Source organism: Dermacentor albipictus, chromosome 6, assembly GCF_038994185.2.
Source record: "Dermacentor albipictus isolate Rhodes 1998 colony chromosome 6, USDA_Dalb.pri_finalv2, whole genome shotgun sequence".
Taxonomy (NCBI): Eukaryota; Metazoa; Arthropoda; class Arachnida; order Ixodida; family Ixodidae; genus Dermacentor; species Dermacentor albipictus.
The window spans coordinates 103,924,813-103,952,716 of record NC_091826.1 but is presented as its reverse complement, the minus strand read 5'-3'; the positions used below and the strand labels follow the sequence as shown (position 1 = coordinate 103,952,716).

The 27,904-nt window shown below is 46.0% G+C and overlaps 1 protein-coding gene and 1 non-coding gene across 3 annotated transcripts in view; one reads left to right on the top strand and one right to left on the bottom strand.

Moving 5' to 3' along the window:
* The window catches only part of LOC139061317 (uncharacterized peptidase C1-like protein F26E4.3), a 46,957-nt gene extending 24,508 nt beyond the window's left edge, over positions 1 to 22,449 (top strand). For both annotated transcript variants that reach the window (XM_070541172.1, XM_070541173.1), the window contains exons 4-12: positions 536 to 640; positions 3,529 to 3,619; positions 8,866 to 9,007; positions 10,152 to 10,305; positions 14,882 to 15,044; positions 17,012 to 17,057; positions 18,993 to 19,116; positions 20,492 to 20,534; positions 21,179 to 22,449. In XM_070541172.1, the coding sequence (XP_070397273.1) occupies positions 536 to 640; positions 3,529 to 3,619; positions 8,866 to 9,007; positions 10,152 to 10,305; positions 14,882 to 15,044; positions 17,012 to 17,057; positions 18,993 to 19,116; positions 20,492 to 20,534; positions 21,179 to 21,394 (1,084 nt within the window). In that variant the 3' untranslated portion in view covers positions 21,395 to 22,449. The remainder of the gene's footprint in view (positions 1 to 535; positions 641 to 3,528; positions 3,620 to 8,865; positions 9,008 to 10,151; positions 10,306 to 14,881; positions 15,045 to 17,011; positions 17,058 to 18,992; positions 19,117 to 20,491; positions 20,535 to 21,178) is intronic.
* Positions 6,996 to 7,077, bottom strand: TRNAS-CGA (transfer RNA serine (anticodon CGA)). Its single transcript has one exon. It is a non-coding gene; the product is annotated as a tRNA-Ser (tRNA).
* Positions 22,450 to 27,904: the final 5,455 nt, after the last annotated feature.

The window sequence follows — 27,904 nt, the reverse complement described above, 5'->3', positions numbered from 1 at the left end:
TTCAATTGTGCTATCGGCTAAAAACATACGTTTTCATTTTTTACCTTTCTTTGTCTTTCACCAGATGAGATTCTTGGGGGGGGGGGGGGGCATGGGTTTCAATGGACAATTGCCCAAGAATGGTACAGGACTAGATTGTTCTATTAGTCTATGAAATTTGCAAGCAATCCTGTGACTCCAAGTCCGATTAGGTAAATCAGGCGCAATGGGAGAGCGCTTGACGAAATCCGCATTGAAGGTGATATAGACATCATGACGATAACACCTGTGTTATCTCTCAATGGTCGTTGAAAACTATTGCTTTTGAACTCGTCGAGCTCGTTATATATACAATCGTATCGCATCGTAATCGAGGGACAAAGCAACCATTTCGGGCAAAGAAAAGGGAAGGCAAGTATTTCAATTGTATAAAAGGCATGTTACACTGCGCAATCGTTCACAAAGATAAGTGAGGTCGAAAGACCCACGGCCTATAAGCCGCACTTTCAATTCCACTCGTCCATGATTTGCGCTCGCCGTTCTTCCTGTTCGACAGCACCTGCCGCAGAGTGTCGGACCGCCACGCCCAGCTCCAGTGCGAAGACCGGGTGTGCATCAACAGGCCGGAGCTGATCAGGCAGATCAACGAGGGCAACTTCGGGTGAGCCCCACTTCGCCTTCAACTTTTTCGCCCGTGCCATGCCTGCTCGCCCTCGCACTCGCACGGTCGGTTGCACCGTCTTCTTGAGCCTAACGAAACATTCGAGTGGTCGCTTTGGAGCGCTCTATAGAGCGCTCTACGTGGTGCGTTTTGCATTCGTTTGGTGCAAATCGAGCGCTCGGGACGCATCAGCCCGGTTCATTCGGAGCGCCGCGCTCCAGCAGGGAGCCTTCGGATGCGCTCCCGTACCTTTAACCTGAGCGGGCCGCTGAGATCCCCCAGAAACGCGATCACTGGCTACTCCGACTGCTCTCGGAGCAGCTAGCACGTTCGGCCGGTGCAGGCTTTCTTCTTTTGACACCAATCTCCAGCGGGCTCCGCACCGCTACAAACCGAGTTGGTTGCGCGGATAGGAACCAGCTCGAATGCATGCCACTCGTGTATGTATACGTGTGCCGCTCTTTCAGTGTACTTCGTGTAAGCGCCGGTCTTTTAGAATTTCAACCACGCGATAAGCAGCCTCCGTTCTTATGTTTTTCATAGTGCACCACGAACCGACTTGGACAAGGGTGGGCGCTTGCAGGCGACGTCAGATAAAACGATGTCTCAAGTTTTGCGCGCGACAAGATAATTTGTTGTAGGCGCGGCGAAAGATGGACAGACCAAAAGGCCAAAGTATGCCCGTTTTTACGAGGTCTGTCAATCTACACACCGAGGTTTAGGCGCCAAGCGGAACGCTGTGAGGTGCAACCGAGTTGAACAACTTTACAGCGAGTAGCGAAATCGAGTTGCTGATTGAGTTGCTAATTGGGTTGCAGTTGAGTTGCACTATTCGCAACTCAATTGCGAGTATGTGGCGCCATTGGCCGTCTACTTTTTATTGTGTTCTGTTTGACGCCACGATTAATCTACACCAACAACTCTAAATTGAGTTCCTAATTCACAGTCACAGCGATGCACCTATCACTGCACTGCAATGACTGTGGATGAGTTCTTTCCTTCTTTCCAAAGTGTGTTATAATCAGCTTCGACAGATGTACGCAAGAGATCATCAAGGGAGGCAAAAACCATAATTAGTATGGAAGGTCCTATACGCGTGTCGGTACAGCATCTGTCTTACTGTGGCCTAAAGACAATGTATTTTTAAAATGTAGCAGAAAGACAGACAGTTGAGCGTTACGAGGCTTTGCTATGATGTTACCCTCGGAAAAAAATGCAACAAAGTTTAATTGCTAGCTTATGCGCTTCCCTGTGTGAGCTTATGAGAACTTCGTTCGTTGCCAGCGTCTATTGGCGCCTCCCGGTGCCGGCCAAAGTCACTTCAAACGAAAGAAAACAATTAGGCCTCGCTTGACGAATGACAGCTTGTCGATACCGCCCATCCTCCGAGAGTCATATCCGTCAGCGCTGTCACTTGGCACGGCACTGTTACAGCGTGCCGTCACTCGAACCCCGTTGTTCACGGCGTCTCACGTAGCAAACCGCCTTCAGCTCCGTACAGCAACATGCTTGTGACGCAGCAACGTTTGCCTAAAAGGAATCGCCACAACGTCGCTCGAAACACCGGCGGCCATATTGCCCATGTTTCAGGTTTATATTTCAGGCTTATCGATCAATTTCACGTAACTGCAAACACTGCATGAAAAAAAAAGTTGGCAAAGAAAGTCCCGAAGTTAAAGGTAAAACTGTCTGTGGTTGGGATATAACTTGCAAGTAGCTTAAAGAAGTCAAATGGTCTCTAAAGTAAGGCATTCTTTCTGATACGTACCGAGATACGTTGGGGTTGGAGGGATAGTAGTGGTACGAGAACTTTGACTACGCCACTGCTGCCGCAAAGGATGCCTGTAGAGTTCATCATAATCATAATCGTCGTAATCAGCCTATCTTTATGTCCACTCCGGGACGAAGGCCTCTCCTTGCGATCTCCAATTACCCTTGTCTTTACCTGCAGATTTCTTAATTTCATCAACCCCACCTAATCGTCCGCCATCATCAATTACGCTTCCCTTCTTTTGGAACCCATTCTGTAACTCTAATGATCCACCGGTTATCGGTCCTGTGCCTGTAGTAGTAGTCCTTAATGGGCTAAATTGAAATAGTAAAAAAAATGTAATTTTATTTTTTTTATCGTGACAGAAACATAAATTTTCTGCATGGCGCAGAATGGTTAGTTGGGCTACCTGGTCGATGTTCATCGTTGAAGTAATTATTACTCAGCACGACAAGGTTAAACACGGACAGAGAAAAGAAAGATGCCACAAGTGCTGAACTCCGAACTAAGCTTGTTGAGAAAAGAAAAAAAAGAAAAACGAAAGATATAATTCATACACATACGAATAAAATGGTCCCGGCACGTGCGCAAGAGAACACGGATCATTTCTTTCCTGTTTGATTGTCTCTTGGATACCTAGCTGCAGAGAGGCTGTGAGTGTTGCTTTGCGCATGTGCCACGATCATTTGACTGGCAGGTCTATGGATATACGTTCTCCCGTTTTCTTTTCAACGTAAGCTTAGTTGCCAGTTCAGCGATTTTGTTGTATTACTTTTCTATTCTGTCCGTGTTTAACAAGTCTGGCGCGCTGAGTGTTACTTCGACGGCATAAATACTCTACTATAGCATGTGGGTTGACGAGACATACCCCTAAAGCTATTCCTAATGTTCGCCGTTAAAGTCCCCGATGGCACTATGCCCTCAAAGTTGTTTTGAACACCGGTACAGCGGTAAAGCGGAGGAGCCAGCGGGTGCCACACGTTACACCATGGCACCGGCAGCGAGTGCGCGCATGCGCTCTGAACCACGATCCCCTTTCGCACGTTACTTGCGCCGCATGATTACCAGAGCGAACGCGACGGCGCAAAGTGACCTGGCTGTTCTCGACCTCTCGCAGGTGGAAGGCGACAAACTACTCGTTCTTCCAAGGCAAGCTCCTGGACGAAGGCATCCGCTACAGGCTCGGCACCCACCAACCAGAGAGACCGGTAAGCTCAGACAGTGCTGTTTTCTTTTTTTTGCAAGTTTACCGATAAACCACCTACGATTACTGTCTGCGTATGCGCGTTTATGGTCTCCACATGTAAGGATTTCCTCGCCAGTACTTTAATAAATAAAAAACATTCAACGGGCTCCTAATAAGAGGCAGAGAACTTGTCGCATAGGACTTTCGAGTAAGCCTCCTCTCCCCTTTTCTCAAGTTGAGCAAGACGTTAGTTGATCGTCAGTCTTGATCTCATATCTTGTCCGAGTGCTTCTTTCTTTCTTTCTTTCTTTCTTTCTTTCTTTCTTTCTTTCTTTCTTTCTTTCTTTCTTTCTTTCTTTCTTTCTTTCTTTCTTTCTTTATCTCTTTCTTTCTATGGCTGACGCACTCCGCCGCGCCAGTGCTGAAGGCCTAATGCACCAGCCGCGATTTGTGAACGGCTTGGCATCGCCATGGTCCTCATTGGGCGTGGCTTCGAAAACACGGAGGAAGGAAAAAAAAGGCTAAGAGCAACAATAAAGAAAAAAGACTCGTAGGAAATGAGCCATCACCGTGTTGTGGCGCCAGCGGTATTATCTACATCTGCCGAGCGCTGTAGGAGTTGAGGACTATCTAGACTGGCGGAGAGCTGCACCGATCCCTGAACAATGCAGTTGTTCTCTCGTGAACTACGGAGCTCGCCATCCCGAGAACTACTCTCAACTGCATCGTCCAGCTCGCACATCACTTCGGCACGCCTATCGGGCTCGACATGGGTGCTCGTGTCTGTCGGGTCAACAGTACCCTTTTCTTTACTAGCAACTTCGCTAACATTACAAGCGACGCACACGCGCGGTAACTGTGCCAATTTGTTCGCAGCTGGCCTAGCTGTCTCAACAGTCATCTGTTGGCACAGCACCTTGTCGCTCTCACTCTGGCCTTTAACGGCCTCTGTTGCCACTAAGGCATCGTTAGCAGCTAGTCTTTTTCCTTTACCTATGAATGTGCAGCCAATCTCACAGGCACTACTCTTCTCGTCGGATTTTGGCGAAAATGCGCGAGATACTTGCTCATTCCTGTGCTCTGCACTACCTACAGAATTTTCAGACAGCCGTTGTCTCTGTGCCATTAACTGATCACAATACTCTATCTCTTTTAACAATGCTGCCTTCCCTCTCTCATACTTTTGGTCACGCTCACGCTTACGTTCCTGATACTCACGTTCGCGTTCAATTTCACGTTCTTGACGCTCACGCCTAAGAGTAAGTTCTTGAAGCTCACGCTTCCGTTCATTCTCGCGTTCTTCACGCTTACGCTCACTCTTACATTCACGACGCTCTCGCTCACGTTCACGACGCTCACGCTCCCGTGGTTCTTGTATCACCTCCGAAGCAAGCTCAATGTTTTTATCATCATTGCCACTTTCTTCAATCGCCTTTATGATAGCTGGCGTTTTCATCTGTTCATCCGCCTCAGCTCCCAAATCGTCGCACACCAACAACAAGTCTAACCTCGTCAACCTTCTAAGATCCATGGCAGCTGCCCCGACTGGTGGTTAGAACTGTTTTCCTTAATTAATTTGTGCAAACACACAATGCAACAAACTCCCGATTCCAAGAACTATCAAAATGAACACACAACAGTTGAAGTCTGGCGAATCAAAAAGGAAAAAAAAAACCACGCGCCCACTTACGGTTGCAGCACCCTGCCATCTGGTTCATCTGTCCGCTGTTCCCGGTTCCTCCGGACTCCCTGGGTCGAAGGCTCGCTCTTCTTCGCTACTCCCACCTTCTTAGGACCTCTTTCGACGAAGGCTCTCTCTTCTTCGCTCTTCCCGGTTCCTTAGAATCTCTCTCGACGAAGGTTGATCCGTAGCGCTGCCACCAGCTGTTGCATTCGGAGGCGATCTCACCGCTGCCAACCAGTTGTAGGAGTTGAAGGAAATCCCACCGCTGCCACCAGTTGTAGGAGTCGAGGACGGACTTTGCGATAAAAAAACTTCGGAGGTTTATTTTACATTATTTACAGTGAGACGTCAATGAACAGTCGTACAGTCCTTACGGGCCGGCAGCAACTCGGACGCTGCGGCCCGCGGCAAGAAGTTCGAAAGAGATGAATCCGGGGATGCTCTGCAATCTCTAGCTGCTCCCGGTCTCTCTTTTAAGCCCTTCGATGTCTGGAAGACGCGTCATGTTCGGACAATGGGAGAGCCCGCTCAGATGACGCCATTTTCGGCCAATGGTAGGCGCCCGTGCAGTGGTGTCACACCCGGCGGCTCCCTGCGGTCTTGCCTTGCTGACTTGCAATGCGCTCTTCAAAGGCGGACGGGGCGACGCTTGGGCCCCAATTGTCCGAGGGCCCCCGACTCCCAGCGGTATGGCCTCGCTGGCTTGCAAATGCCCTCTTCAATGGCGTATGGGGGCTACGCTGCCAGGCCTTCCCGGTACATCATAGCCGTTCTGCTTCGTGACCCACTTTACTTCTAACAGTGCCGGGCTATCCCCTCGCTTTCTGGAAGAGTCAAGCAGTGAATAGCTCCACCGGCTGTGGGGCCCGCCAACTTGTTTGCACGTGTCGTGCCTCAGGAATGTGGCATCCGTGCTCCTGCATTCCTTACTTACTTACATTCCTTACTGGTGCGATTCGATGTGGTCTGGGGAACTCGAAGGGGGCTCAGAAAAAGGTTCCGTATCTAACAACCGATTTCCCCCGAGTGGGTCAGTCCGAGGGTGCCGTCTACGTGAAGCAGAGGCCGAAGAGGTGTGTTGCCTCAGCCTTGATAGGATTTTAAGCATCGGATTGTAACTCGAATATACGAGAATACGTAATTCCGATGCGCTGAAACTCAAACATAAAGACTTGTACCTGCCATTTATTCTTGTGTGAGCAACACTTCTCACGCAGACACGAAAAATACCGACCGACTAGAGTCTGACAGCTTCGCAGTAAAAACACACACATATAAGGCAAGTACATTAGGCAAGTGCAGCGTGTTAAAGTAATGAAGTCTTGTCTGTGTAGGAGAACTGGCAATCTGTAACGAATCATTTCGTTACCGTATTGCGTTCGTGAGGCGGGAATGTGCTATATTTACTGGTTCCGTGTGTTGTATGTGATAAGACGTTCCTTGAGACAAGCTAATGCCTCGAAATAGCCAGTTTCCTTTTCGTACCCTGTTTAGGAGCAAATAATTGTAAAAATTATGCACTTTATCGGTTCCAAGCGTAATTTGCTAACGCATTACATCTCAACATATTTCGTATGACCTTTGAAAGGCAGTTTTGCAAGCGAACACATTTATGCAGGACCTTTGTTTTAGCGAACACATTTCCCGCTATGAAGCACATCGTTTTATGCGTGTCCGACAGCGCTTGGTAAAACAAAAAAGAAATCAAAAGAAACGCAGCCGACAGGATTCGAACCTGTGCGGGGAGACCCCAATGGATTTCGAGTCCATCGCCTTAACCACTCGGCCACGACTGCGATACAGTAAGCACAGCTGAAAGCCTCGTCTCAGTCGATGTAAATGATACTTAGCGCAAAGTAGAGCAAGGAATTGCAAATCCCAGATTAACATGTCAGGCTTATTCAGTATTTGTACAAATAACTGGACGATTACCAAAAGAAAAGCACGCAATTTAGTGCTATAAATAAATACTGAGGTTCATTATTTTTTCGTGCGTGGGGCATAGCTAGCACGTGTTGCAACTATATGTTGAAAAACTAAATAGGAACAGGATAAAAAAAACCTTATAGAGCAACTTTGTAATTATAATGTGGTATAAAAAAACTAGCAGTTAATTTTAAAAGTATTTTCGATATATAAATGAATACGCAAGCTCACAAAGACGACTTTACTTAGCCCAGCAAATGTTAATTGAGCAGCTAAAACCTACGATGTTGCAGACAACTAAACTAATTTAGCTCTCACAATGATAAAAAAAATCTATTCGGTATACATTGATTTTGAGCGTTCTCCTACGGCGTTATTTGCAACCTGGGTGTGCATTTGGAGCCAACAACCTTTGAATATTTATTTACAATAGTGCCAGTCTCTACTGAGACCATAGCAGGTGGGCACTATATGTATGTACATATACAAAGAACACTGATAATGTTAAGTATCAATACATGTATAACGTCAGTTTTGCACTTTAAACATAAACAATTTTCACTACAAAATATATGCACCAAACACAAGTACATGCCATTGTGCGCACAGAGCAATGAAAAAATGAGTGACGTCACGTGCTGGCTTTCGCGCCTTGTTCCTTGCCAGAATTGTTTCGATGGCAACACGTAGTCTGTCCGTGCCGAATGATCGAGTTTCTTTCCCACCCGGCGGCAGCCCTCGCCTGAGCGTCTGTGTTACGTCGTGCGGCCGCTTGAACATTTACTAGCACGCGACGTCGAACTCTTTTTGAAAATTAACTTCGAAGCTATTAGGTAAGATATCCGGCCCAGGTGTAAATTCGGATGCATGCCGAACAGCGTGTGGTTTTGCTTATTTTCGATATATTGGCTTGCTTGATCTTGCAATAAAACGAAACTGATCAGCTCTAAGACACTAGAATGACCAAACCTAATTTTGACGAAGCCTTCATTTTGTATGCAGCATACTGAACATAATTTGACATCTAAATACCACGTCCATCTCTCTCGCACCTTTTCATTTTTTCTTTGTTTTCCGCCCCTCATTCTCTTAGGGTATTTAAACCCCATGTCTCCTTGCCCATGCAGAGTAGCAAGTAGCCGGCTTTACGCCTGCCGGCACAGTCCTCTGCGTTTCATTAAAAAGCTTTCTCTCCCTCGCTCTCTCTCTGTGGAAATGGTCCATGCGTATTCATACCGTCAGCTAGCTTTGGTGATAATTGGCGTTAGTTTGCTCTATAGACCACCGTGTGGCCACAGACGACGAAAGACGCCCGCGCAGTGCTCTCCGAGAGGCATCCGAGTTGTCATAAACAAAAATCCAGAAAGTAGCATCGATACGCCTACCTGCCGGGCGACGATATACAACTGCATCTCTGTGCTTCAGCAAAGGAAAAAGCGGCTTCTAGGACAAGTATGTACCGTGACTAGAAGACGGCTTGCTTTCTCGCTTTCTCCACCTACAGGGGCACGCGCTGCCTTCCTCAATCTAACCAGCTCGCATTTAAACAAGCACTATAGACGTACCAGTTCGACGTGTAATCGAACTATACGTCTCTTGAGCTGGTCTTCTGGTTGTGACGAGGATGTGCGCCTCTCTCTCTCCTCCCTCACCGGCAGACTGTGGAGATGAGCGAGCTGCACCTGAAGAAGCGCGAGCTGCTGCCCGAGGAGTTCGACGCCCGCATCCGCTGGGCGGGCCTGGTGCACGGGGTGAGGGACCAAGGGGACTGCGCCTCCTCCTGGGCCTTCTCCACTGCAGGTAGGGTCGTCGTCGGCACCCGTTTTTTGTACTCGGCGCAACCCGAAATACCCCCCCCCCCCCTCCTGCAACAGCAACCTCCAATTACAGCCAACTCTAGCCGTTCAGTGAATAAGCTAGTGAATAAACCTCGATATCCCTCGAAAATTCGAGAGGGGATTGGAACAAAAGGCTATGTGTTCCTGGTGCAAGGACCCCTCACTATACGCCCGAGAATAGTCTAATCTCACTCCTCTGCCGCCCATCCTAGACAGCTTGTTTTTTTTTTCTGGACACAGTGTTGTTACTATAGTTAGAGCGACGGCTATCGACTCTTCACATAACGTTACATGCAAAACTCCACTACTCGCTCATAATATGGACTCCTCAGCATCCTGCAGAAGAGTATTGACAGCTGCTGGAGGATTCATGGATAAGACCCATTTTGCGTGACCGATAGCAGGTGCATATGCTGTGTAACTACCATGATTTGTTCGCGTGCGCTATTGCACATGAGCCCGAATGCGCGAAATATAAGTTCGTTTATAATTCACGTGTACACGCCACACGACCACATAATGCCAACAGACAATGAGGCCAAGGAAAGCGCCGAGGAAATTAGCTTTGGTAGAAATTGACGTTATCGGTACGTTATCTTTTAGTTCACATTCACTTCCCTTTTCTTTATTATGGTCCGCAATTCAATTTTAACTACGGCTAATTTCACCAATGCGTTCTTTGGCTTCATTGTCTGTTGGCTTTCTGCGGTCACGATTAACAAAACAGTCGAGCCTGTCTCTTTCCTTTCATCGCTCTCTCTCATATATATATATATATATATATATATATATATATATATATATATATATATATATATATATATATATATATATATATATATATAGCTTATTTGCATCCTTCGCGATCTTCAGTTTAGCCCGAAGTTTCTTTGCCCTCCAAATTTCAGCTGCGTAGATTAGTCGCGGTTCAGCGCACTATAATTATATCGTAATTTCCTTTTGAACAAAGTTTGCGCGTGCAATCGAAGTTGGATTGATCCGACCGTGTTAGTAGGCGTTCCGCCTCGTTTTCGTGTTAGGTCTGTCGCTTCACTGAATCGTCGAGGCCATTTTTTCACACCAGATTCGTTTCTGCAATTTCGCAGCTGTGGCTTCCGACCGGCTGTCGATCCAGTCCCGAGGCGTGGACAAGGTGGAAGTGTCCCCGCAGGACCTGATGTCCTGCCTCAACGGGGGACGCCGAGTCGTCTGCCAAGGTGGACACGCTGACCGCGGCTGGAGGTTCCTCGTCAACTACGGGTGCGTCATTCCGATTCTCCCCAACTTGCAAAGACCGCGAAACTCACAGTTGCCTCGGACGCCACTTACCGTTCTACCACATATCAACCCCGTTTGAAGAAGCAGAATGCGAGCAGGTCCGACGCCTGCGTCGGACACCTCGAGGAAGCGAAGCTTTCGAGCCGTTTGCGCGGGGCTTTGTTGTCCTGACGTTGTTTGCTGCAGCGCGCTGACGCGTTACCTTTCGCCTTTCAGCTCTTCTTCGGAAGGTCTGCTTAGGCAAGTGCCATCCGTGGTGGTCTCGCCTCACCACCTTAATCATAGATTAACGTCTTGAAGGGGCAGCGCAATATGACGAAGACAGAAGGCAGGAACACACAGGACAGCGCTGACGCAGTTCCTGCCTTCTGTCTTCGTCACATTGCGCTGCCCCTTCAATATGTTCAAGCAGTACCAACTCGCCCAAATGTCGGTCCTTCTATAGATTAACCCGCAAACAGGTGCACGTGAGCGAGCTGCTTGGAGCGATTGCTACGTTGATGCTCGTGTATATTGTGTTTTACTTATCGTTTCGCGCGATGTATGCACAGTTTGCGTTGGGTGCTCTGTACTCGAGAGACACACCATGCACGCGAGGCGCGGAGACTTCCGCGTGAGCGCGTTGGGCTGCGTGCGCGGCGATCGAGATGTGCCAGGCAGCTGCCACGCAATTACGGTACATCATCTAAAAGAAAGCTTCACTTAAAAAAAAAAAGAAAGGATGGGGAGGGGGAGGTGCGGATTTCAGCGAGCTATCCAGCTGGAAACTCGTTCGCTGTGACGGCGAAGCATGGTCTCACACTGGATACCGCGTGTTCTCGAGAACAACGCAACGTCTGACTACGCCCGTCTTCGTCCTTTGTGCCTCCGAAATGCGTGCGCAGACTCCAACACTCTCGGAGTCTTGGCAGAATGCATGACCCCGAACAATTTACCGTACCGCGCATGACCGCACGGTAGCGCCCCCACATGCTGACTGGATTGATTTCAAATTCTTCTTTTTTAATGCGCTGTAGAATAACAAATATATTTTAGAAAATACTGCAACCCAACATTCAAAAGCAACGGTCAAGGACTCTGGATTTTTACACAAATTGTATGCCCTCTCCAAGGGAACATAGAATCCTTTAATCTACTGCCGAGCTGAAAAATGAAATTCTGGGATTTTAAGCGTAAAAAAAAAGTGCGCTTTCATTACGAGGCACGCCGTAGTGGGAGACTCCAGATTATTTTACACCATTTAGGGTTCGCGCCCAATACACAGTACACGAGAGCCCTCATCAAAATCCGCTAGCTATGGCCAGGGATCGCGAACCCGCGACCTCGTGCTTAGCAGGCCAACGTCATAGCCGCTAGGCCACCACGGCGGGTCTTCTGCCACGTCCCCACAGGAAGCATCGAAGTACTACGATGTTTAAAAACGAAAGTCCTTTTTCCCAGATACGCATACACTCTCGGTTCGAAACATCAGATAATTGACTATTTTCGAATGCGGCACGGTGCCCTCACTGTGCACCTCGTTTTTCTTGTTGGATTACATCACGACTATGAGAAACTGTGAGCCAGGCTGAGCCTAGAAAAAAAAAAAGGCTCGGATCAGCTAATTTGGCTAAATAAGCAACTTCCTAACAGCGACAGTAAAGTTCCAATGAAAGCCATTAGCTTTATCCAAGGCGTTCAGCAACGCACTTTCCAGTTTTGCGAGAAATAGCCTTGTACTTTCCAACATTGACATGGTTATGCACGTTTTTGAACACAAAGCATTCTTTAAAGGTTACTTTACCGCAATAGCTGTCTTTATGCGGCAAAGCAAACTTTAGTGCTTTTCTTCGTCTCGACGATAGTCCGTCCCTAAAAGGCCCTACGTGCATTACTCTCACGTGTATGCAACTAGGAATTTTGCCATTGCAACTCTGAGACGCTAAGGGTTTTGTCCTCTTACGGGGGAAGGGGGGGGAATACAAGGATGAAAGGTAACCTGTCGTCTCTCCTTGTCTAGTTGTTCAGTACTCCTTCAAGAAAGCTTCAACTTTTTAACTGACATGTCAATTTTAACAAAATTCGGCAGAACGCTTTGTCTTCTTGTCGTCAGAACATGAAAATTTTATCACTCTAGCACAAATAGGAAAAAGCTACACATGTCCCGTTAAGCAAATGAGTTGGTTACTTTATGAAAACTATCATTTGAAAAATGAAGTTAAATTAAATTTTTCAGAATATCTTCTCAAAGCCCTATATTACAGGATAAGGGCAGCTACTTGCAATTTTATCCCTCGTTCTGAAGAAACAGCATCACTTGAAAAAACGGAGTTTTTTTTTTACTATTACCCAGAAATCTACGCTTCTTTCTCGGTAAAAGAAATTTAGAAAAGCGAGATATTTATAGTTTTGTTCCTCAGACATTTTCAGCCTATAGAATCTTTCTTCTCGCCTTTGCAGTTTCGACACCATGGCGTTCCTAGAAGTCCAATTATTTTTGTATACATACTCATAATCTTGTTTTAACAGAGGAGCTGTTCTATGTCGAGCCTTCGCCCTCCGTCGCCCGGTGAAATGCAGGGGGGCAGAGCACGCACCGGGGGAGGAGAGGGGTATAAGAGCGGGTGCTTCGCCGGCGCGCGCCCTTTCGCCCCATGTATTCCACTCGGCGCGAGCGGCAGCGCCAACGTCGCGCAAATCCGGAGCTTCGAGAGCGAGAAGCGCAGGCCAGGCGCCAGCAGAGGCAAGCTAACCCCCAACTTCGAGAGCAGGAGGCCGAGCAGAGACGCCGACGCAAATAGATTCCTCTTACGGAGGGTGCCGAAGGACACCACAAGAGAGAATACCTCCACCGTGAGTGCGGCCACAGCTGCAAGGTGTACGTCCGATAGACTGTGGTGTGATCACAACTTCACGCAACTGAAGAGTGTGCGCAACCCGAAACCGAAGCTCGAATCTAGCAAAACGAAGACAACGAGACAAAAGATTTGCACGAAAATTGCGCTAAACACGAGTTCGAACGCGAGAAAACGACCACCAGCTTCGCTCTTTTTACAGCTTCCACTGCGTGGAACTGGCTTTACTTTTTTGCTCGACACTTCTCTATCAGCCTTGCCTGTAACAGATCCAGTCGTATCAATCTCTTGCTTGTTTCTCCCTCCCCACCCCCAATACTCTAAACGTTTCTTCCTTATCTTGACCGCTGACCGGGTGAGGCTTTACTTTAAATCCAAGCGTTTCTGGGAGGTATATGTTACCTATGGGCACCAGTGAGTGAATCCCTTGGCATTCCATTGGGATCCGCCGAGTGGTCTCCCGATTTTTGCTGCACCATACACATGCCCCATATTGTTTCGAGTACTTGCTCCAGTGTGTTTTTGTCCATTCTTGTAGATCTCTATGGCCCTTCTTTGTTTCCATTCTTTGCATCCAAATCACTGTCTCTGTGTCTCTCACTTTCTTTCTAATGTCTCCTGGCGACGTATTCTCGGGCGATGATTTTCGGCGATACTATCGCCTTCGCGTGGCGTGGTGCTCAACCAGCCAGTCGGTCCATCCAGTTTGCTCAACCAGTCAATCAGCGCACACAGAAAGTGATATCGCCGAAAGCCATCGTCTGAGAATACGTCCCGTGGTTATCTATTTACACTTTCAATTATCCTGTAGTCAGTTGGCAACTTTCTTGACCTCTTCCTCCACGCTTTTCAGGCACGGATACTTGTCGGCAGATGCAGATCTGCCGACGGCCTACTTTGGGACCATTTTTGGCATAGCTACAATATCCCGCAAATTTGTAACAGATTTAACGAAACCTCACCAACTCTGATCAAACCAGGGCTCGCCCTTAGCGGCTGCGGCGGCCGCATTTCGATGGAGGCGAAATACAAAAACGCCTATGTGCCGTGCATTGGGTGCACGTCAAAGAACTCCAAGAGGTAAAAAAATATACGCAACTTCCCCTCCCCCAAATTTGGCATGCCTCAGCATGGTTTTGGCACGGAAAACCCTCGAATTTTAAATCAGGACTCCCCTCGTCCGCGTACGTGGCGCCAACGGCCTGCGATTGCAGCCATCACCTCGTGCGCTTCACAAGCGTGCGCAGCTTTTGCTCTGGAGCGAGCCTACAGATCCAGAATATAGGGAAAAATTCCGTGCTCGGTATCGTGCTGTACAATGCCCATACCAGAACTGGGGAGGGTGAAAACGTGCAATGCACAATATTAGAGGTCGCATCATGCTGTCACCTGCATAAGATACGACATAGCGGACCCACCCTGTATTACACAAGCTGATTTGAGAGCATGTTAAAGAACTCCAAGTGGTAAAAAAAAGAATCCAGTGCCCTCTATATGGTGCATCTGTGTCGCTCAAGAATGTTAAATCCAATCAATCAATCAATCAATCAATCAATCAATCAATCAATCAATCAATTGAGAATTTTGTCTTGTCGTTCGAGCGGATAGTTGGGAACTAGGATCAACAGCAGCAAGAGCCGTGTGCACCTACTAAGTAGCGCGACTGCGCACTGAGAATTATAATTCTGCCGCGTGACGACTGTGCGGCCATTCCCTTCACGCAGTGGCGTAGCCGAGGAGTGCTACCCGTACGAAGGCGCACGGAACAATGCCAGCGCCACCTGCCGCATCCCCCGGCGACGCATCCCTACCGAGGACGCGCAGTGCCCCACGGGAAGGACGGACCAGAAGTACTTCTCCACTCCGCCTTACAGGGTGCCCGCTAACGTGAGTGTCCCAACCCCCTTGCAAGTCTTCTGCGATGCGCCTGAAACGGTACAAACACTGTGGGTACAGACGCGTTATGGATAAACATTGTGGCCAACTGTTCACGGGAATACGAGAGGGCGCTGCCCGAACTTGGGGGCGGAGCTTATACAGGGCCCCTCTGGCTGCGGGTGTCAATAATATTGGTCCGATTAACTGCGCAAGCTTAGAAAGGGGCCAGCACCACCTAATAAAATTTACCTGCTACTTAGCGATGTGCTTCCAGGTTTGCCACTAGGCAAGTTTACTCCTGCCACATGCATGTGCTCTCTTCAATCGGGCCACACTATGTTGTATTAAAATGGGGAAGCTTCTTTGTTTCAAAAGCTTACACCGCCACGAAGCATAATTCCAGGATGCGCATTCTAAACACAAGGGAATATGCGACGCTCGTGAAGTACACGATAATAAGAAAAATTCCGACAGAACTTATAATGAATGGCGACGTTGATGCATTTAGCATTGAAAGAGTGTAGCGACACACTGTACTGACACTGCAGAGACACGTCATGTATGTGGTGTGTATGCAGCCGGGTTACTCTCTCACGTTTCCCCCGCTAGGCATGCTGCGCCATCTAGCGGCGCGGCTGCGAAGTGTGCCCGTGTGTATATTAAGACAACTTTGTCTGAACATTGTCACATGGTAGCGACAATATTATATTAGCAGTGTCATGTGATATTGACAGTCAATATGTATGACGCGGGTTTGATTCCACCCAGCACCAGAGAAAATTTTAATTTTCTTTTACGACTGAAGAGCGGCACATACCCTGTGGAACATACCAAATGACCCAAATTGGCATCTAAGAATTAATTGAAGAATAGCAAACTGGGCGAGTTGGTAGAGTCTTCTTTCTTTTTTTGTTCCATGTCAGTCATAGCACTGCCCTTCAGACAAGGTTCATCTGGAAGAGCACCACATACCGAGCGGCACATAATCAGTCACCCAAGTTGGTAGCAAGGAAGCTTGCTGAAGAGCACACACACCCAGTGGCATGTAACCAGTAAGCCAAGTTGGCACAACAGTTTGCATGGCAGTCCAATGCTCTACCCATTAGACCATGGACTACCCAGCTACTCAAGTTGGCGGTAAAACAATTGGAGATCTAATAGACAGGCAGAAATGAAATCACTTGAAAGTGCGTGGAGTACCCCAAGAATGCTAATCACATTAAAATAGATAGGAAAATTGTAACACACCTCCTTAATTAAACAGTGATGTCTTGAAATAATCGCAGCTCTACATCTGACTGACAAGTTTTAACACTATTAGGAGTAGTCTTGTTCATTATTACACGATGTCGTGAAACTAATGGCAGTTAGTAAAATGCTAGTGCAAAGGATTTGGATTGTGTACAAAACAGGACAGCAAAAGCTGCTCTTGTATATCTACATGCATATCAATGTTGCAAAATGCAGGTTGAGCTTTATTTCCTGTCTGCATTTAATGCACTGATGTCCCACTTGGAGAATATTTAATAATTGTAATACTAGTAGGATTACCAATCAAAAATTGAAAATGGCCAACCTGGATTGGAGTGTAAGTGTCCCAAAAAGCAACATGCATATACTAGACTTACACATCTTAAGTTTCAAGAAAGCTCAAGTTCTGAAGCTCAGCTGCTGCACACACTCTTAACAGAGAAACTAAGCACATGAACACCTGCCACTTCACAAAATATACTTGCTGTATGCTAACCCATTGAATTAAGCTTTATCTGTACCAATATTTTGAGGGCAAACCAACTCGTGGGCTGTGCAGAAGCACACAAAGTACTTCATGATCGTCTTTGTGTCCTCGAAATCTCCTAATATTCAGTACATCGACAATAAACACAAATGCATCCATGAAAATTGAGTACAAAAGACACATTATTTCACGCGATTCAGTTGTGCGGCAGTAACATTCATCCTTGTGGTTGTTACAGGAGGAAGACATTATGCAGGAGATCTACGCCAACGGTCCTGTCCAAGGTAAGCAAGCCTTTATCAAAGAAGCAGAACCAGTATTCACAAGGAAGTTGTGTTCTTACAATAGAACTACTCATAAATGAAGATGTTGGCCAAGCATCGCATTAGACCCTGTCTGCTCGATGAAAACATACAAGGGTACCTAGTGAGCGCCCACAAACCCATTGCGTACTTGCATACTCTGAAAATGCACCCAGCGAGTTTTCATTGAGTGGTCATGGTTGGACATGTTACTGAAAGCAGCCAGCCAATGAAAGATGGCGCTTACCAACTGAAAGCTTTGTAAATGCAGACCCTGGGGTCTGTATTGCACGTGCACGTCTTTAACTTCTTAAGATATGCTACATCAAAGAATATTGCTGCAAATTTTGCCGAGTAGTGCTAGACGGGTCATTCCCTTGCTGTGCAAAAAAGCAGTCACTCCATAAATGCAAGGAACAAGGTAACGTCACTAACCATGCAGAGAAGTGTTTGTCTTTACTTAAGCAGCACAAGCTGTGGTTTTATATTTTTTGAGCAATAACTGTCGTGGCGCTGAACACCCATAACATTTTTCGCACTCAAACGAAAATGCTCTGGCAGCTTCTTTGAAAGCAAGTTAACCTAGCCAAGCACTGCGAACCAGTCCCAGAGACTATGGCCTGGGTTTCGAGGCTGGTATTACAGCACAGAATAAGGCTATTTGCATATGTTGTGTTAAAGCAGCAAGAAACTAAGCTGCTATGTAAGCTCGTACTGAAGGTCGTGCACGAAATAATCGCATTCTCTTGTCCAAACGAAAACAATCACTGCACAGATTATAATTAATTACACATCACACATATGCTGTAGAAACACTAATGAAGAGAAGTGACCATGGGCAGGAAATCGATTTGTACTGCACGTTATTAGAACATAAATATTGAAACAATATTGTACAATACATATACAGTACTATGTATGTAAAAACTGTAAAAACAATACAATGAACATCATACATATTGTAATGAGAAAAAACAGTCAACCGTCCTTCCGAAGACTTGGTTTTATGATAATGAAGTACATTCGAAACACACTGGCTCATACCCACTCTGGATGATGGGTCACGAATGAGGTGGTTGTATGCCCAGTTTGTGACTTCAGAAAGATTAACTTGAAAAGGTAAAACTGTGAATGAAAAAGTAGTGTGTAACTGGGGAGTGAGACAGCTGAATGGCTCATTATATTTTAATATATATAAAAAGATTCACTGAACCATGTACAACAGAAGGAATGTAGAAAAGTTTGCAATAGGAATAGTAAGGAAACTAAGAATTAGCACGATATATGTTTTGTCACTTGAAGAGATTCAAACACAGAGTTAAACACGTTCCCGTGGCTAAAACCCAGTGTCGAGACTCCAAAGAATTTACTTGTTCAATCCTTTTCTCGGGTTGCCCTGTAACGTTCATCATAACAACATACTTCTCTTTTTTTTCCGCAAGTGAAAAAAGACTGCACTCATATTGTATTGCACTAGTGGCATAATGATTTATTTCACTTTTCGTGCCTTTTTTTCCAGATGGCGCTTGTGATAACTATTACTCAGGATGACTGAATCTTAAAAATACCAAAAGGCTTTCATCTAACTGTCGAATTAAGTGATGGGATGATAACTTCAACTTCCACTTCCTGGAACATCCACTTCCTTTCTTAGAACTCTGTGCTCACTAGTTTCCTGTCAAGAACGCTAAGTCATCCTGATTACAAGCGCGCCGTTCGTGACCTGGAAGTAGCCGGTGCGCAGCGTTAAAGGAAAGAAATGCACGCAAAATAGACAACAATGATTGTTGCAGGACAACTAAACACCCCGAAGTGTGCAAACAGTTATTATAATGTACCACCCAAAGGAGTTGCCAGTACTCCCTTTTGCCAATCTCTGATGAGGTGACTCCTTTCCGACTCTTCATGTGTTTGCAGCACTGATCCTGGTGAAGGAGGACCTCTTCCTGTACCGCTCGGGAGTCTACAAGCACACGCGCATCTCCGAGTCCCTGCCACCCGAGTTCCGTAGGAGCGGATGGCATTCAGTTCGCATTCTCGGGTCTGTATACGCCTCTGTGCCCATGATTTGAAAACAATTATAATCTAAGACCATGTGGGCTGCTATCAAGCGTATATGCAAAGAATACCACTCCGGCTCACCAACTCGGTGCAGTGTGGCAAAAACTACGGGCCTCTCGACTGCCGAAAGCGCCATGCGACTAGTTGGCGCGGCACTTCTTTGTATTTTGTGAGCTTTCTTCCAGGCTTAGGAACTTCTATGTAACACATATTGAGCAACAGAAAGCTGGGTCATAAGTTTTTCAAAACGATCTGTGACTTTATCATTGACACTTTAATGTGAGAGCTTGTTAAGGGCCTCGTGTCGCAGAAAACCCTGTGTCGGCGTCCAGCTTCCGCTGTCCTGCAAGTGAACATTGCCTTGTATATTTTGTACGGCGCTAAAGTTCAATCACTAAAGTTGCTCAGGCCTTGTCTTCCATTCTTTACAAAGTTATTCCTCAGAATTTTGAGAATGACAACCACAAACAAATGCCATGAAACAAAACACTGACAGTGCACGCTTTCTATGTTAAATCTTCTCAGAGTGAAATACTATAAGTGTGAAACAATAACAGAAGATTGACCCATGCAAGAGGCCGCGTTTCTATCAGAAAGCTCGCCTTTGCGCACAGCGTTCGCCGCCAGCGTTTCCCAGTAAACATTGCTTGGTTACGTAAGCTGCTGTCGCCAGGAAGTGTGAGACTCAGTTGGGGATCTTCGAATGCTTTCACGTTTCACTCTTAAAGGTGAAGCTTGAGCGTCCTCTAAATTTTGCTCTCAATATGAAGCAATTGATTATTTAATAATAATGATGTAATTAGGGGACATACAAAAAATAGACCGACTTGCTCCAGGCGATGGCAAACAACATTACCTTGGTTGTGTCCAGCTATGTGGCACTTGCATATTTTTAAAATTTTGGCGCAAGTTATGTTGGACACATTGTGTAAGTAGTATTCTAGATATACTGGAGCAACTTTTCTGTTGTGGATAGTTTAGAAAACCAATGACTAATTACTGTACTAATTATGTTATACTTTTAATAACATTTCATTGCTTTTATTGCACAAATGTACTTTCCATGACTAGGAATAAAGGTGAACAAGTTGTTCTAACTTTCCTCGAAGTGGAACTGCGTAAGAGCAATATAGGGTTAAATGAAGCCCAGGTGGCCAAAATTTGGCCGGAGCTCTGCGCTATGCAGTGTCCCTGAAAGCTCATGTACAGCTGCTCCTTATAAGGTTTGAAAACTACCCCCTCTCTTCCCAAAATAAGGGGCTCGTGGTGTTACATCCTAATTACTGCTTTTTCCACGGGCCCTCGAGACCTTTGGAGGTGCGACAGCAAACATTGTGGCTGCTTTCATGTTTCAGATGGGGCATCGACAGGTCTCACTACCGGCCAGTCAAGTACTGGGTAAGTGGCTCTTCTGTTTCACGCTTAGTTTCTTATTTCCTGCTGCCATGCTGCAGTGTCAGAATAACCTGTCAGAATAACGAGAACAGGCAGGGACCGTCTTTTGATTTAATTTTTACAATTTTTTCTTTCCTTTATTTTTTTTTGCCCTTTCTCAATGGCTTGCACGACACCACGTTTTCGCTATCGCCACTCTCGCTATCACACCACTGGGTGATAAGACTTGAGCAGAACCGGAGGAATATAACTATGGTTCGGAACCAAGGGCAGCAATTTCTAAAAACCAATTTCATTGCCTTTCTTTCTTTCCATTTATGGCTTCGTTACAAATACAGACTCTGGGCAGCCGTGTCACCGCCAACTCCTGATGTTTGGCAAATGTGGAAAACGCCACATAAGATAAAGACGACTATTATCAGAGACGCCTAAACAGTTCGCAATGGACTTCTGCACTAGTGTAGTATAAAGTACTGCACTTGCGCTATGACAATAGGTACAGCATGAAGAAGACATGGTCATTGCTGCCGTTAGGCGCGTCTCTATAGCCGTACTGAAAACCACACTTCTGCTGGTTCATGCTAATCAAGTGCAATCGAGATAGCACAAAAAAGGTACCTTCTAATCATGGCTCCATCGGTGCACAGCTCTGCGCCAACTCTTGGGGCCATGCCTGGGGCGAGAACGGCTACTTCCGCGTCGTGCGGGGCGAAGACGAAAGCCAGATCGAGTCCTTTGTGCTGGCCGTGTGGGGCCGCAGCTACGCCTCCTACTACCGGCAGCAGGCATCAGGGCCACGGGAGCGCGAGTATGACGGATACCCCGGCGGCTACCCTGGCTATCCGCCCAACGAGCTGAGCTAAACCCCACCACCCACCTTCTACCATCGCAGTGCATTCACGCCTCTATGTGCCTCCATTTTGCACTAAACGAGGGCTGGATTGCGCATATGTACACTTCATCAAAACTGACTGCAAAACATCGTGCATGCATTCAAAAGTCTGAACCACCACACTAACACTTGAAAACCTTCCATTGTGCCACTTAGCGGAACAATGACGTTAGGTTATTTAGTAAACTGTGCCTGGAATTGCTTTTCATGGGCTTTCCTCAAATTTATATGTTTCACCTTCATGTGCCAAAGCTTCTCATTGTACACATGAAATGAAAGCAATGCGTTCCTAGGCAGATATTTTGTGCAAAAGCACATAAAGTAGACCGAGTTATGGTGGCTGCAAACAATGAGACTGCATTTTCATTACACTAGGCGCTGCTGAACAATACGTTGCTGTGACACAATAGGTTGAAACCACCCAAGTGATTTATGCCCTCCAGCCGGCCTCCATGAAATTTGATTCTGACAGAGCCACAGAGTTCTCAATGTTCTTGAATTCCTGCTCTAACATGGCACATCCACGTATGTGCAGCAAGTTTGTTATGTCTAATATGGTCACATACTGTTAGCAAAGAATGTGCCATTGTGAGTTTTATTTTGCTAATAGTTTCAACCTTGTCAACCATCTACTACTTCATTGTCCATGCTGTACAACAAGGTCACAGTAGAAAGCATGCATTACATGTACTTGCACAATAAACAATACAAACAATGTGTTCACGGTCAGGTCCACCACCTTTTGGTAACATAAGACTTCCCATGTTATGTTATCTCATGTAGCTGTTTCATTTTTGTGGTATTTCAGGCAATGCATTTGAATTCTATGTAACATTACCACAATCTTTTCTTGCTTCGTTTATTTACAAGATGTCAGAAATTTTATTCTTGCCAGCTTATGCTGACATTCAGTGTTTCAAGAGTGTTTGCATTGTTTACATCCTGGCCTCGGGCCTGTTTTACGAGCTGTACACATTTCTCGTAGGTAAATAAATGTATCACTGCCAATGCACTATCACTACAAAAGTGTTCTAGTGAGCTCTTGAGCTTTTCGTGTTTGCTTGTTCCACAAACACAGGTGAGTACACACTTGAATACCATCCTTATAGGAGCTACCTGTCCTGCAAACAATAGGGGGTTCCTCTGGATGCCAAATACAGCACATATTTGTCTCCTGATCAAGTTTTTTGAACAAATGATGAAATGAGCCTCAAATGATGGATTCGAATCTTCTCTTGTAATGACAAACTTCACTAATTGTGTGCTCGCTGTAATTGTCATTATATCAAACAAAAAAAATCTAGCACAAGTCTTCGTTCTTGTGGCAAAGTGCAAGTGAAAAGCAAAATGGCACGTGCCTCATGACATGAACCTGCTTTTGTCCAGTAGCCTGCCAAATTGTGTAATTCAGGTTCAAAATTTCCTTCTCTTGAAACTTTAGAAACCATAGTGAGCACCAATAAGTGAAATAAGACTTAGCTACCATTCAGTCACAACTTGGAATGCTTTCCTATAACATTTACAGTTTTCCTTAATTATAAAAGCACGTTCACTTAAAATGATAGTGGTTCTGTCAGAGACAGACTGCCGTAATCCTGCACTATTGCATATCCCCTTCAGCGGCGGTGTGTACATTTGTACACATTAAATTTGGCGCCACGTCGCGCGCCCGCCTTTCCTTCAAATTGGGTAACACACCACGTGAGCATTGAGACATGCTTCCTTAGTGGACAGCTAGCGCCATCTAGGTTTTATGCGAAGCATATTACGAGAGCTCAACCCAGCTCCTCAGGCGCGGCGGTGTCGCCATGAAATCACGTGACACCGTGACATCACGACAGAGGAGAAGTGGCTTTGGCTCAACTCTTGCAAGACGGGCTGGGTGGGAATCGAACCAGGGTCTCCGGAGTGTGGGACGGAGACGCTACCACTGAGCCACGAGTACGATGCTTCAAAGCGGCACAAAAGCGCCTCTAGTGAATGCGGTGTTGCCTTAGAAACGAGCTGTTTCTAAGGCGTGCGTCTCTTGCTCAGGCGCACATTTCGTTGCCGCGCCGAACGCTGCTTTGCTCGACGCTCACCGCGTCCAATGCGGGGCGCGTAGTCGCTGCCCTGTAGCCCATTGTCTTACACCCCTTGGCGGGTCGACGGGAACGCTGTCGCGTTCCACTCTTGAAGGCGAAGCAGTAATGCATGAGTTGTTTCTTCGTCTAGCCGAACCAAATATAGCCAAGCAACAGCAGTTCACCAGGCTAAACAGTGGTTCAACAACTAAAATAAAGGCTAGTATGCTTCGCATCCTGGGCTTAACCTTACCTAAGCCACAGCCATTTTTTTTTACGGCAAAGCACAAGTCAAAACAAACATTCAAGATGGACGCCTCTACCTTTTACGGATCGGCACGTGAGTGCACTCCGATAATTCTTGTTTTTTCTCATGTAAAGTTTGTTTACAAAAATGATATTCATATCAGCTTAACACATATGGTTATGGCTTGTTGCAAACAACGATTTTTTTTTGTTTTTGTTAAGGATGGCTTGGTGCCGTGCAGTCAAATATGTGTGTGTACAATTGTACACAAGGCGCCTCAAGGCTGTCTCATCAGATCACTTTACCTGGGCATTTTATTTTGTTTCTAACGGGTAATGCTGAACTTGTACGTATCTTTTATGCATGATAGGTCTTAGAGACCATTCAGAATGCTGGCAAAAGGCATCGACGACGTCGGCCCAGGCTCTTTTGGCCAGAATTGCTGACGGGAACATCTCAGATGGGGACTTCTCAGACGATGAATTCGAAGAATCTGCCGAAATTGTGGTAAGTTTGGCCACTACTCAAAATAAATTTTATATTTTGCTGTTATTTAGTTCTATAACTTTTTCATTTTATTCTAGGCTGCTTCAAATGAAGATCCTTTCCTAAATGACCACGACATTAGTAGCAGTGAAGATGAAGAGAATGTGCAGCCACCGCCAATAAAAAGGAAGAAAACGGTTGTGAAGTGGATTAAGAAGAAATTCTCACCAGTAAACACTGAGTGCAGGTTCATCCCTGACCGAGGATCTGCTATCCTTGAGCCGCTTGAGAACTTTGTGAAGTACTTTCCAGAGAACATTTTTTATTTTTGATGACATAGCACATTTTACCAACGTTTATGCACTGCAAAGAGATGGAGTTGAGCTAAATACCACATCGGCAGAAATCAAAGTTCTCATTGGCATTATGATACACATGGGAATCTTGAAGTTTCCTCGGATCCGCATGTATTGGCAGGAGGACACAAGAATACCATGTATTGCGAATGCAATGACATGCAAACGATTTTTCAAGCTTCGAGCAGCACTGCATGTTACTGATGGCAATGCTCCGCTGGATCCACCGAAGAACAAGTTTTGGAAAGTGCCACCAATCATTGATGCTGTCAGAAGTCGATGTCTTGCTCTGCAGCCTCTCGCCGAAAGCAACATCGACGAACAGATGGTGCCCTTTACAGGAAGGGTCGCTGCTAAGCAGTTCGTGAAGAACAAGCCAAACCGTGAAGGAATAAAAGTATTCGTCCGCTGCAGTTTGAATTCTACCAAGGGAAAGGCACTGGCGTAAGCAAGGACCATTCACATTTGGGTCTTGGTGGATCGGTCGTGATGCGGCTTGTGGAATCGCTCCCGCGCGGTCTGAACGTTAGATGCTACATGGAAAATTATTTTTCTTCTGTGCCGCTCTTCCGAGAGCTGAAATTGCTCGGTATTTTCGCCTCTGGTACGATTAGGTCCAACAGAATTCTAGGCTGTGAGCTCAAAAGCGAAAAAGAATTGAAAAAGGAAGGGCGTGGAAGCTACGACTTCAAGATTACCCAAGAGGAAGACCTTGTCATTGTTCGCTGGCACGACAATGGTCCAGTCAACATGGTCTCTACAGTTGTAGGACTAGGCAACATCCCTAAGGTGAAGAGATGGAGTGAAGCTGCCAAGGCACATGTCGACATCGATTGTCCGCAGGTTATCGCGGACTACAATCAATTCATGGGTGGCGTCGACAAGCTGGACTTTTTGGTGTCGCTCTATCCCCTCAAAGCAAAGACGAAGAAATGGCCAGTAAGAGTTATCTCCCCCTTCATTTGCTTCGCAGTGTGCAACAGCTGGCTTTAGTACATTCGCGACGCGAATGCAGAAGGACTGCCGAAAAAGGAAGTGAAAGATGTTATGGCCTTTCAATCAGACATTGCACGCTGTTTGATTTCAAGCAACAGGACTGCGCCAAACAGGAGGGGTAGACCAAGCACCAGCTCTCCAAGTCCTGTCCGAAAATCACATGTCGGTATGCCCCTTCCAACAAATTCCACAAGGTTTGATGGCAATTACCACTGGCCTATTCACATCAGTGCCAACTTCCCGCAAAGGTGCCGAAACACACGCTGTGCTTCAAAGTCTCGAGTTTGCTGTTGCAAATGCGGTGTTTTTCTCTGCCTAAGTGCCACAAAGGATTGCTACTATGAATTTCACGTCATAAAGTAGGATCCGTCGAAGCAGGCAAGCTGAGATGCATTGTAAATACACTCTTAAGTACTTTTGCCAAGTTACCAACAACAGTTACTCCTTGTGTAAGTGGCCGTCAAGATAATTTACGTCCTGTAGGCGCCATGTGTACAAATGTACACATCAGAAAAATTTTTTGTTGGCTCAATAAACATGTTTTCATTCATACCACTGACTTTGGGTCGCTATTTAGAGGCAATATTTGAAGGAACCACAATTTTCCTTCGTGTTTCTCTTAATTCGCGCCTGAAGGGGATATGGACTCTCAACCTTTCATTGTCACATATTACATTATAAATGGCTACTGCTGTAGGTGCACTGAAAAGAAAAAATTGACATAGCACTTCTTACATTACATTGGTAAAACAAAACAACAATAAATTCTTTTTTTAGGTTTTTTTTACACTGTTTACAGGATATTGTTACATGAAAGTAAAAACTTTCCGACTGCTTGTAATGCATGGGGTCATATCACATACAAGACCGGAAAAATAAAAAAAAATAAGGATCTTTCAAGTTAGCAATCTTTAGTATCACATGTTCTCATGCCATCTGTAGTTCCTGCTTAGTGCAGCTAAGAGGCCTAAATATTTGAGAAGCATCAATGTTAAGGCTGCTATTTCCTGCGGTTGTGTCTCCTGACATCCTCAACAGTTTGTTCAAAAGAGCACAAATCATTAAAGAAGCAGTGAACAATTACAGTAGAACGTTGATACCATCTTATTAATACTATTTACCGGTGCCAACGGCCATGACTGAGAACACAAAAGAACACATACAGATCCACTTAGTTTTTATCGTTTCGTGCATCCCCAGAAAACACTACCTTTTGGCACCAACATTCACTAGATCGCCAAACTGCCATCATATGATACATTTTCCGGCCGCCAGATCCCATGTAAACAAGAAAAGGTATCCGGTATGCACGACTGAGAAAAACTAGCCGGTTGCACTGCCCACGTCTCACGTGAAAAAGCTGGTGTGCACTAAGGTTCTTATTTGGGTACCAGTAAATCTTGTTCCAGGTCGCTGCACGCCACGTTCGTAGCTGTCGCCGCCAACCCTACTGTGATAAGCACCTTCACCTATCTGTTTCAAAGCGTGTGGGGTGTAGTGCCGTTGGAAACGTACTGCATCGTTTTAATAGGTGATAACTCAAGTATGCTGCCCTTCCCTACTGCCGGTGGTGCAAAGGGAGCGTCATGCATCTCTCTGGCATGATCGTAAGTATCCCACTACCCACCAGCTCAGTTTTATGTGTATTTCCTGTCGCGATCTTAAAACAGTACACAATTGGAAAACAACGATATGCGTCTCAGGTCGCTTAGGCCCTACTAGCTTGACACGCATTCGCGTCTCATGCTGCAACAATTCATGCTGAGTGGGCACAGCAAAACTTGTCACTAAAATGCCCTGCTCGTAGAAGCTGCTGACCCAGGATGAATTCTAGGAGCACAAATGTGGGCTTGTTGAAGCTGTAAAACGGTCCACGCGCATCTTGGGGCTGTTTGAGCCCCACCAGCTCGGTTCGCATTGGCACCTCGTGCAGCAACGATTCGCACAACGCTTCGAATTACATAGACGTCAACTACAGTTGAGTCTGTCAATTCTCTGTGACCTCCGATCATGTTTTCTCAGTTGGTACATCTTTTCTCACGTTTTTATTTCCAAAACTGTATGAACCAGGTTTTACTGTATACTGCTTCTGCAATATGTCACTGCTTGTGCATGATGCACATTTAACAGTCTTGCACAAACGTGTCCTTGGTAAAACTGCACTGGGTTGCTACCCCACAAGCCATTTAGTGTTGTACGACAGTCCAAATCTTGCCCCACGAGGGATTTATGATACCACGCAATTGCCAGCTCACATTACAAGGACACAGCTTGACACCATGCTTGAAACCATGAAGTCAAGCTACAAGTGACACCAGTTTTGAAGTGGTTCA